General features: G+C 31.8%; 2 protein-coding genes across 3 annotated transcripts in view; both read right to left on the bottom strand.

Moving 5' to 3' along the window:
* The window catches only part of LOC147839992 (uncharacterized), a 782,854-nt gene that overhangs the window by 691,589 nt on the left and 78,971 nt on the right, over positions 1–12,294 (bottom strand). The window lies entirely within an intron of this gene.
* The window catches only part of itpka (inositol-trisphosphate 3-kinase A), a 33,757-nt gene that overhangs the window by 20,350 nt on the left and 1,113 nt on the right, over positions 1–12,294 (bottom strand). For both annotated transcript variants that reach the window (XR_015512465.1, NM_001326476.2), the window contains 1 exon segment: positions 2,772–2,871. Coding sequence is in view for 1 of the 2 variants with exons in the window: in NM_001326476.2 (NP_001313405.2) it covers positions 2,772–2,871 (100 nt within the window). In the remaining variant the exon portion in view is untranslated.

Below are 12,294 nucleotides of genomic sequence, written 5' to 3'. Positions count from 1 at the left end.
AATCCCAATCTGCACACATTCAGGGTAATAAAAAGTGTAAATGAATTATGTGTTTCATTTCTGGACTTGTTTAGCAAAGATTAAGATAGAAATATGAGGGAATGCTGACAGAAATAAATAAGATTGTATGTACACTGCTATGGTCTTTAGCGTCACAACCACTTCCCTTAAATTTGTATCAAATGACAGTACTTCCCTATCCATTTAGAAAAAAAGCTGTTGACAATAAAACAGACAAAACACATGAGCTCAAATCAGTGACTCTTTTACAAAAGTAAACAAATACGTTACAATGAGCAAAGAATTTTTTTATAAAATGATATATAATTGGCTATTTGATTTGACAAAATATGTTTTACAAGTAAATAATTTTTCAATTTCAATTTCATGTCCATTTTCATTAGTCCAAGACTGATTTCAGTTATTTGTTTATGAAATAATTAAATGTTTAGTGCAGTGCAATTTTTACATTACTTAAGCATCTATAACCTTTTTCGTTTTGAGCATTTTAAACTCTAGATCAGGGATGCCCAACTTTTTGTTGTGAAGAGCCAAATACCAAACTTGATTGAGAGCTGTGGGCCAAAGGTAAATATATCAAGCTGTATAACAAAGTTGACATGGATAATGTCCTCATTTATTTCAAAATTAATAGAAAATGTGACTTAAGTAATGAATTTTATATATATATATATATATATATATATATATATATATATATATATATATATATATATATATATATATATATATATATATATATATATATATATATATATATATTTACACTTTATAATTAACCTATTATAATGAAAACAGGTGATGCAGTGGTGCAGTAGGTAGTGCTGTCGCCTCACATCAAGAAGGTCGCCGGTTCGAGCCTCGGCTGGGTCAGTTGGCGTTTTACTGTGGAGTTTGCATGTTCTCCGTGCGTTCACATGGGTTTCCTCCGGGTGCTCCGGTTTCTTCCAGTCCAAAGACATGCGGTACAGGTGAATTGGGTAGGCTAAATTGTCTGTAGTGTATGAGTGTGTGTGAATTAGGGTGTGTGGATGTTTGCCAGAGATGGGTTGCGGGTGGAAGGGCATCCGCTGCGTAAAAACTTGCTGGATAAGTTAGCGGTTCATTTCGATGTGGCGACCCCGGATTAATGTAGGAACTAAGCCGAAAAGAAGATGAATGAACGAATAATGAAAACACAGGAAATATATCTATGACACAATGGAGTTTCATGCTGAATACACTAGTAAAGCTGCATGTCCCTTTGCCTTGATTTGCTCACTGAGGATTTCTGACTTGTGGTGTATCCGTTGAGCAACACGATTTTCATTATAGAAAAAATAATAAGAATAATTTACAACATATAATTGAAACCTTTTATCAAAGTTTTTTTTGTAGCTTAAAATAAAATAAATAAATGAAAGGTTATGTTAAATTAGAAATGACGATGTGATTTAAAGGTTTTAAATCCTCCATAAAATTCTCTCTCTTTTCTCTGATGGGATGGCAGGCCAAATCAAGGGTTTATAATGCTTTGATAATGCATAGTAAAGCCCAAAGTGTCTTCTATCCAAAGACACATGAACCGGGAATGTAGACCAAATTATACAGCAACTGTTATTGTTTTAGTTTGGGAAGGTCATTTTTGAGAAATTCCTCTGACGGTGAGGGAGAGAAGGACACCGATATAGCCTCAGAAAACTAAACTCAAATTTATAAACTGAAATATAAACTCATGAGACACTTGGCTTTCAATGCCTATTTTTTATAGGTTATTACATTAATAATTAATTTATATTCTTGTGTTTGTATGTGAAAAAAAAAACAAATATTTAACATAGTACAATTTTTCTTTCTCATTACTTCATAATGTATAACTTTTTATATTTTTGAGCATGAAACACTCTAGATCAAGGGTGCCGTTATCATGCATAGTTTAGCTCCAACGTCAATGCTCCAACCTTTAACACACCTGACTGGAAGTTTCTAGCATACCTTGAAAGAGCTTGATTGTCTGGTTCAGGAGTATATGATTGGGTTTGGAACTAAAATATGTAGTTTGGGCGTCCCTGTTCTATATGGACCATAGTAAAGCTTAAAGTGTCTTCTTTTCAATGATACCTCATTTTTGTTTGTAGCTCACAGGGGGCAAGAACTGCTACTATTTAGAGTTAGGTAGGTTCAAATCCCCAAAAGTGAGTGCTGGCTAACTTAAATGCTGTTGTTCCTAAACAAATTATGAAAGCTACATTTTCTTTAAGATTATTGCCAAGGAACTGTTTCTCATTTACATTTAGTTCAACTTCAATGTAAAATACCTAAATCTAAGTCTAAAATAAAAAATATGAACAAACATGATTAAAAATTCTAATATAAATGACAAAACCCAGATTTGCATAATTAATACAATTAAAAAAACTTAAAAGTTACTTAACTATATTAGTAAAAACAATATATATACATAAAATATATACATCAATGGTTTAAAAAAGCTCATTCAACCCTGAATTGGTTTTATTAATAACATAATAAAAATTATGAAAAAAATTATAAAAATATATAATATTTTTATACACAGTTCTGTGTGCAAAACCAAACACAGCACTGTGCATTTAAGCAGGAAACTGTGTAAAATGTCTAAATATGGAACTGAAACATGGATATACCAAAATGCATTTTGTTGCCTTGTATTTGTACATTTGTAATGACAATAAAGTTCAATCTAATCTAATCTAATATAAATCTACAATGTAAGACTAGAATGGTTTTACCTTTATGGCCTGCTAACTGAACCCATGACAGTCGTCTTCGTTGTGAAGCCACCAAAGGGCACTTAACAATAGTCTTCAGTTTCCACCAAGCATTGGTTTGCTGCAACACAATAAACAAAATTATCAATAAAAGTGCAATAAATATTTCAAAAACTCAAATATTTCAACTGCTCACCCTCTGATAATAAATCTGCATCCCAAAGCAGAAGAGTGACCAGAAAAATGAAACCAACTCACAGTGTTTTGTTTAATCAAGCAAAATGTTCCTTACTTGTGACTCACACACACATGCAAACACACACAGACACATGCACAGACAGCCTCAGATGAGCTGTGAATCTCGCACTTTAGCTCATGACATAGACATCTGGTTTGCTGCCCATTTCAGAAGAGCATACTGGAAGCCCTTTCAAATCATTTGCTCAGAACTGCTGTCTCAGTTTACAATGTAGTTCACGTCAATTGACTGGATTCTATTTTAATGGGCTCTTTTAATGCCCTAATTCCTTTGAAAGGTTCATGAGAGAAATGTAATTCTCTTGTAGATTTATTATAAAAATATTTGCCCCCTGGTATTGATTTCCAGGTTATTGGTAATGATATACACTGTAAAAAAATGCTGGGTTTCACACAATCACTTTGTGTTGGGACGACATAAAGAAATTAAGTTTTAAGTAATTAAAGGAATTAAGAAATTAAGTAATTTTACTAAGTAAATATTTCATGATTTACAAAATTTCATTTATATATATATATACACACACACACACACACACACACACACAAACACACACAAACACACACACACACACACACACACACACACACACACACACACACACACACACACACACACACAGTCAGAATTATTAGCCCACCTGTTTATTTTTTCCTCCAATTCATGTTTAACGGAGAGATTTTTTTAAGCACATTTCTAAACATAATAGTTTTAATAACTCATTTCTAATAACTGATTTATTTTATCTTTGCCATGATGACAGTAAATATTTTACTTGATATTTTTCAAGAAACTTCTATACAGCTTAAAGTGACATTTAAAGGCTTAACTAGGTTAATTAGATTAACTAGGCAGATAGGTTAATTAGGCAAGTTATCATGTAACGATGGTTTGTTCTATAGACTATCGAAAAAATATATAGCTTAAAGGGGCTAATAATTTTGAAATGGTGTTTAAAAAATAAAAAAAAATCTTTTATTCTAGCCAAAATAAAACAAATAAAACTTTCTCCAGGAGTAAAAATATTATCAGACATACTGTGAAAATGTCCTTGCTCTGACTTAAACTGTATATACTGTAATATATATTAAATATATTCTCGAATCTGATTGGCCGTGCGATATTCTGCAATAACAGCACTCGTACAGCCTCCTCACCCTTCTGTATTACTCCGCCCACATAGAGTGACAGCAGATCAATAAACTCACTACAGTTTGACAAATTTTGCAGCTGTTGGACAACATAATGGACTTTTGAGGTGTTTTAGGTGAGAATGTAGTTGTTTCAATTGCAAATATACAGTTTATTTATAAGAACAGTGCCTATTTTAAATATTCATAATTTCAAAGATTCAGTGAATCGGCATCCATCAGCCTGTCATACTGAGTAGAGCAAAAACGGATGACGTTGTCCCTTCACAAAATGGCAACATAGATTGCATAATAAGCCGTTAGAGGAGAAAAACTGAGCATAATTTCAAACTACAACTGATCAAATCAATCTAAAATGGGTACTGTATTTATACCACAGTAATCTAGTAGTGTTTTGTGCTTTGCTTTGGCTTTTTCGGGGTTAATTATTGTGATATCTTAATTGCAACAGAGAAATACTGTGAAATCTCTGTAGACTGATGGCATTTCATGCCATTCAGTTTTATAATCTTAAAATATGAGCAAAATCACCTGCTTTGTCATCACTTTAGACATTACGCTAGAGAATCTTTCAAATACGAGCTCTAAAGTGACGTTTGTGAATTAGTAACGGTTTCTACTGTTCTGACATCAGCTGCAGATGTGAAGAAATGGCGGAAGAAAGTATTTCCTCATATAAAAGTATTTTTAGACTCTCTGTGTTCGATTTTGTTTGTTATATACACAATTATACTGTCAAACTGTTGTATAAACGCAATATCAAATGAGTAGCAGTCCAATATTGCTGCATTTAGTCACTGGAAGGACACTAAGGTACTCATATATGAGCAATGTCACATAAGTAGCAGTGTGATATGGCTGTATATTGGCACTGGTGGGAAGCGTGCAGACTGAAATTTTGGTCAGGACCTGTTCGGGAACTATACTTTTGCTGTACTTTTATCAGAAAACTAAAATGTTCATCAATAAAGCATTTAACAGCAGTATAATTACATTTAACCAGTTATTACAGTAACTCAGACTACTTTATAATTAGTTACCAATGAAATGTATCAGTATCAAGACATTAGCCCCTTTCACACAGTAATACTATACAAAAGAAGGTTTAACCTGTAAATTACTATTTTTTTTATTGTACAAAGACTTAAAGGGCTCAACAATTAAGAATTGTAATAATTTAAGTTGATTTGTAGAAAATCTTTTAACATTTTTTAAATTGTTGTGTGGGGAAATTGCAAATCATATAGAAAAAAAAAGCGTCCACAAAGTTAGTTATGGCTTTGCACAAAAGCTCCTATTTTATTCGCTGAGGACATTAATGTCTTACTAAAGCCGTGATCGCACTAGAATTTCAGCTTGTGAAATTAGGTCAGATGGTGCTACAAAAAGGTGCACATTAAAACAAGATGACACTGACCAAACGAGTAATTGCTCCATATTTTACATTTCTGTACCGAGAGTTTGTGTTTTGATCTTTTATTGAACTCAAGCATTCACATGATTCAAATCCGCAAGTCAGAGTTCGGCAATCTCACGACATGCAAAACTTGTCGCACAAGTTTGTGTTTGCAATTTGGTGCATTCGCATATGTATGAATGGAAGTGTGACCTCGCCTTTACAGTGTATCTTCAGTTTGTTGTTCATGAGGACAGAGTTTGTGAGCACACATGCAGAATCCACACACTAAACAAGATTCAACTTATTTGCAACAAAAACAGTAAATAATTCTTCTGATTGACCATTGCATTCAGATAAGTGTGTGATTGTTTATAACAATCCTGACTCTGTGTGCACAGATTTAAAATTGATGCCACTTTTTTCACATAACTCACAAGTGAGAATTTAAACTATACCTAAAAACAGACGTCTTCATGAATTGGATCATTTGTGAAACATATTAAACATGGCCAAGGAATTATGGGAGCAAAAAGTGTCCATCACTTGGTCCTATGATGAGTTCAGGTTAGAAAAACTCTTCAATATGGTGGCTATGACTGTTGTTCTGAATTCAGAAGTGCATTTATCTTGTAAGAAATGCAGTAATACTAATAATTCTACATAAATACTTCTGACTTAACCAAAATATTCAGTAAGAAAAAAATATAGGATGGGCACATTATTGCCCACTTACTTTTTCAGCTAAACTGATTTAATTCATTAAAATGACTTTGGTTTAATAGCCCAGGTCCACTTTGTGTGTAAGTCTGTTATTAGCATTTATATGGCAGTCAAATCCTTAAATAGATGGCCTTAGTTTACTTATTTTATTTAGCTATTTCCTTTTTTTTATTTGTTTATTTTTTGTTTTTAAATTGCTTGTGAAAAGTGTATACTGTGGGTGTTGAAATCGTAAGGGTGTAGCTGAAGTGCAGTGTTTGTTCTTCCACTTGACATGGAAAGAAACTCATTTGTTACTTTCTTCATGCATGAATCAAGTTTGCCAACTTGCCTAAGTCAACCTTCAGGTACAAGAGCTGATTTGAAAACCCTCTTTACGCAATAATAATAGAGCCTTTAAACTGAACATAGTTCATAAAACTGCTTTAGAGGGTTGGATAAGATCCAGACGGCACATCATTTTAAAGTCAAGCACACTGCGTGCGTACGGCCCTGTATAAATACAGAGAAAAGCCATAAACCAAAGGCTATACCCTGCACACTGTGGAGCTGTGCACACACATACATTTGTAACACACCCATAACTAAATATTGAACTGGACAGTCATGCAGACAAGTCAAACATCATGGTGCCAACACTCAAACAACCACCAATCACAATTTACAAAAGTGTGACATGTTTTTATTAAAACATAAAAAGCTTTACCTACAATAAACATATCGCATACCAAATAACAAAAAAGACCTAACACTCATCCATTTTATTCTTCAAGGAATGTAGTAAATACAAAAATGAGGCATTTATGGCATTAAATTCACATTTAAGTGAAAATATAAAACCAAAAGTTGAACTAGACACATTTGGTATATTTTATTTGCTAATAAGACAAAAATAGAAATGTTTTTTTCCTTTTGCCTTCTCTCCTTTTTTTGTAATTAAAATGTGCTTGAAAAGCTAGAAACATTCCATTTCAATCGTATAATTCCTCCAGTGAGGTCTTAAAACTGACCTAAAGTTGCTTCACCGTCAAACTGCAGATGGAAACTTGTTTGTGACACTGTGGCTTCTTCTTAAATGTCAAGCGGCAAAGAGTTTATGTTTTGATACGGCCTGATAAAAAGTGTTTGTCATTTTGTGACACCATATGTGCTTTCTTTCTTTAAAAAGATGTCTGGAACAAGTCTGCACAAACATTCAATTTAAAGGCTCTGAATGGCTTACTATGGTGTCATTGAGTTTGACTTTTATTGTGACAAAGAAGATCAACATTGATCAGTTCATTCAGTGCAAGATGTGCATCTCTCTGAAAAGCGACAAGGAGATATTGTGCAGACGTGGCGTCCAGATTTACAGAGGCAAAGTGTTTAAAGTACAATGACAGCGAAGGCCTTCTATGGCTGTGAATGAGCACAACGCATGAGACATCCATTGAATATAATCACAGACATGGCATAGGCGAGAAACAAACATTAGGAGAAGATTGGTTAGATATGTTAAGCACTCTTAAGTGTCTGTTAAGTGTTAAATGTATTATTTGTACATCTTTATTTGTAAAAATGGTTAAAAACTGCCCTATTATTTATATTTACCCTGTATGTATCTGTATTTATACAGATCTGAGGCAACTAGTGAATTCAATGTTGCTTTGGCACTAAAGCCAAACTTTAACTGACAAAAAAAAAAAAAAATGATTTGTAACAGCAGCTTTCCATTCAGTGTTAAGAGATTTCTACTTTTGTTGTAAATGGAACCTGCCAATAATTTAATGTATTGCTCAAGTTCTATAATCTAAACAAGACTCAATATTTGTAATGTTGTGTGTACTTTATACAACATAGGTTTCAAGTAAGATAAGAACTGTTGGGTTGTGCGTCTGTGTGGTTTATGTTGTAGAACAAAACATTCAAGTATAGTCAAGTTGTGTCTACCACAGACCTTATTTTGGTTGCAAAGCCCCAAATGAAAAAAAAAACAGGGAAGCCATGGTGTATTATTATTCCAGGCTTTGTCATCACTCTGTGATATTTATTAGTAATGTTAGTAACTAATAAAGTTATGGTAACTAATAACAATAATGCAATAATGTGCGCCTTTTTAAAAACTGCTTTTAAACAATAATCATTGTGAAAAGCGCTATAAATTAACTTGAATTGAACTGAATTGAATATGATATTTTTTCTTAAATTAGGATTGCTCTTTCAACTAATGCAGCACAATATATTGTTTCTTATGCTGTCAGTTATGTTGACAGTTGACCAGGCAGCAGTTTCAGAAATGTGTATTTGGTCTTAAGTATTTTTGGTGTAATTTTAACCATAACAAAGTGAATATCATTTGTTTTTTTAAAGCCTTTTAATGTGTAAATGTTTAACGCTTAAAGCATTCATAATTGTTGGTTAAACAATGATTTATTGCATTTAATTTATTGCGATAAATACATTTTATAAAAGGTTATATGTTATATATTAAAAGGTTTTGCTTGTTCAAACTACTTGTTTAAAATAAGTTGAAACAACACAATTCTTTTTGCAGGCAAAAAACTATTTTAAACATTATGAAAAATAATTGGGACAACATGAAATAATTTTTTTTTTACAGTGAAAAACATAAAGCACTGTTAATTTGATGTATATCTATTGTATTAATTGATGTTTGAATTTTGTTAATAATTTATTTTACAATACCCTTGCTACATTTAACTATATAAGTAAGTAATATTAATATTAATTACAAATACTTTCTATATGGTTATGTTAGAATTAGGGTTAGTTGCATGTAATTATGTATAATGTTATTACTAGAGTAAGTGCCGAGCACATATGAAATATAAACTTTAAAATAAAGTGTTAATAAAGTGTAAAATCGAAAAATGTTTTATACAGATCCACTCCTGAAATAGTCTTCATACAGAAATCTGTCGCCGAAAAACAAAATATCGCAATGTCTGTTTTCCTCCAATTCTGATATTTTTCCAAAGCAGCCCAACTTCTGATTTTATAGCAATGCGGCCACTGATTTACTGTATAAATCTACTGTATGCTACGTACAGATGCTTTAAGCTCTATTTTTATGCTACTGTAATTTCAGTTCAACATACATTTTAAATTGAGAAGAAACACTAAATATTCTGAAAAATAGTGTTTTTAAATGGTTTTTGAGCACAAGGAAGAACATTTCTGAGATGCGTGCTGCCAGATTTCATCCATGACCTTAAATCTATAATGGTAAGCTTGACAAACAGCTTTCGAGAATTTGATGGGGTTTTTTTCCATTCAAACTGACAGGAGCTTTACATGCACGACTGCCAGAGAGACATTCCAAAGATGGTCACCTAGTGAAACGTCTTAAAGGGACTTGCGTCATTATCTTTAACATCTATGCTTGCTGAGTTGGAGACCCAGGTTAAGCTGATTTATTTACATCTGTTAGCACTTTATTTTGATGGTTCCCTATAGACATTCTGATGACTAAGAGTACTAAGAGTAAAATTTTGCAAGACTTTAACAGTGACTAAAGTATCAGAGCAGAATTTCTGCTTGATTTTGTTAACTTTATCTTTATTTGACATATTTTACTGAGTGTAAGTAACGTCAACTTATTATATTGGCATACCCTAACCACAACAGCCTACTAATACTAAATAATGAAAGTTAGTTGACGTGTATTTACAGTACTTACAGTCAACATCTTAAAATGGACCATTAAAATAGTATTACCAAGCTTTTTTTAAGCATAGATCAGTCACATTCAGAAAGCATCAACACTGTTTGTCACATTTACTAACATAACTATTTTCCAAACAATTTGCAAATGTCACCACTAATGAAATTAACAACAAGCAAGTATGCACAAGAGAGAAAAAAAGATTTGGCACATAGCAGTTAAGCCTGTTGAGCTTGTTATTTCACCACTCAGAGTGCTGCCAGCTTATTAAAGCTGCACGCCTCTGATATTTGTTCAACTCAAACTACATCGAAGATACTTAACGCAAACAAAATATAAACAATTCCGATAAAAATTCTGAACAGCCTACTTTGTAAACAACGAGGGGGGAAAAAAACATATTGATCTGCTGTGCATGGATATTTTCACTGCCCACTACTGTAAATACTACACCAGAAAGAATGTACAAAAGCTTCCTGATCCAAATCTAGCTGCCGATGTCATGTGTCATGTCACATCATACAGCGGTTTTGACAACATGATGAACAGACATGATTTTGTTATTAGAACAATTATCTGAAACACCCACACAAATACCATCATGATGAACCCGCATGAGTCTTTACAACAAACAAATGGAACATATCATGCGTGAATGCTGAAGTTATTTGAAAATGTGCCGATTTCAATCAATTGTTTTTAATGCCTACTGTATGTAGAAATGAAAGCTCTCAACATACAGAGACAGGTATCAAAAGACTAATTTGGTGACTCAAGAACAGACTAAAAAAAAGAGTTTCATAACTTTACAACAAAACAGTTCCTCATTGCTGGTCTCATGACTGGTTTCGAATAGTCTTATTTTAAGGAGAGTTTGTAATAATACTAATACTACTAATAATAATAATAATAATAATAAAAAAAAGCTATTTTAATACACCGGAAAGTCTATATTTACCATATAAGTTATGAATCACAACGAACACTGAACATTATTTCTATATTTTCAAATATATATTTAATATTCAGGACAGGGAATAAAAAATGCTATAACTTTATGGTTATGAGTACTATGTCCACTTAAACCAATGTGTGTTGCTCTAGATGTGGTTTTGCATTTAGGTTTCACACCTATTTTAATTAGGTCAAAGGCCTAGTTATATTTGTTTTTTATTATTTTGAGTCAAAATTACGCAATATACTCTACATATTAATATAAAACAATATATTAAATATGCAGAATGGTAAAATTAAAGGACCTTTTGAATATTATCTGTTTCTCTATATTTATAGTGAAATTTAATTTTCTTACAGTAAGACATGACATTTATTCCTAAATTTAAATAATGTTAATATTATTGTCATTTACAAAGTGGTTTTTACATAGAATAATAAAAAGCTACTATGTTTTCAGACACATGTCAATGTTTTAAATTAAGAAGAGGTAAGAAAGCAATATTTGGTGCAATAGCATTGATTTATAAACCCAATAAATGAAAAGGCTTGGTAATCTTAAAAAAGCATTATAAAAATTTAAATAACACTGTCATTTACAAAAAGGGTTTCTACACAGAATAATAAAAAATGTACCATGTTTTTAGACACATGCCAATGTTTTAAATTCAGAAGAGGTAAGAAATTTTGAAAGATTGATTTAAATCACAATAAATGAAAAGGCTTGGTAATCTAAAAAAACACATTATAAATAAAAGAAAAACATTTAAATTTGGGTGAAATGTTATCGGACCTTTTTAGGGAAAAATAAATATTAACATTTTAACCACACATTCTTAATTATTCTGATAAATCTGGAGAATTGGGAATTTTAAGACAATTATTAAGAAACTTATATTTTCTAGATGCTGTTTTGTGTTTTGAGAATTATTTTAATTAGGTCAAAGTCATATATAAATAAAAATACATATTCAAAATAACAGAAACTCATATAATACAGTATAATTTGTATATCATAAATAATAAATGGTTGGCTATAGCACAACACTTATATTTTGTTGTTTCATAAATTTTTTGTCACTAAAATGTTTAAAAAAACATGAAAAATTCTATAATGTTTGATTATAACAGCTAATAACATTACCCACAACTAGGTTATGTTATAAGTTTATAATAACATCGTTATAGATTATTTAAAAGATTTTTTAGTAGAAGATTGGAGTTGGAAATTAACAACTTTGTTTGCAGCTAAAAAAGTGATCAACTTTAAAAAATAAATCCATGCAGTGTTTCTGCAGCATTGCAATAGAAGACCCATTTTTGATTGCCCACATAACATAAACCTTAAATAACTCAGTGAACAGTTTGTAAAAGAACATAGTAGTAATACCTCCACC

The sequence above is a fragment of the Danio rerio genome, chromosome 17 (assembly GCF_052040795.2).
Source record: "Danio rerio strain M-AB ecotype USA chromosome 17, GRCz13ab, whole genome shotgun sequence".
NCBI classification, from domain to species: Eukaryota; Metazoa; Chordata; class Actinopteri; order Cypriniformes; family Danionidae; genus Danio; species Danio rerio.
This window is presented reverse-complemented; position numbering and strand designations above follow the sequence as displayed.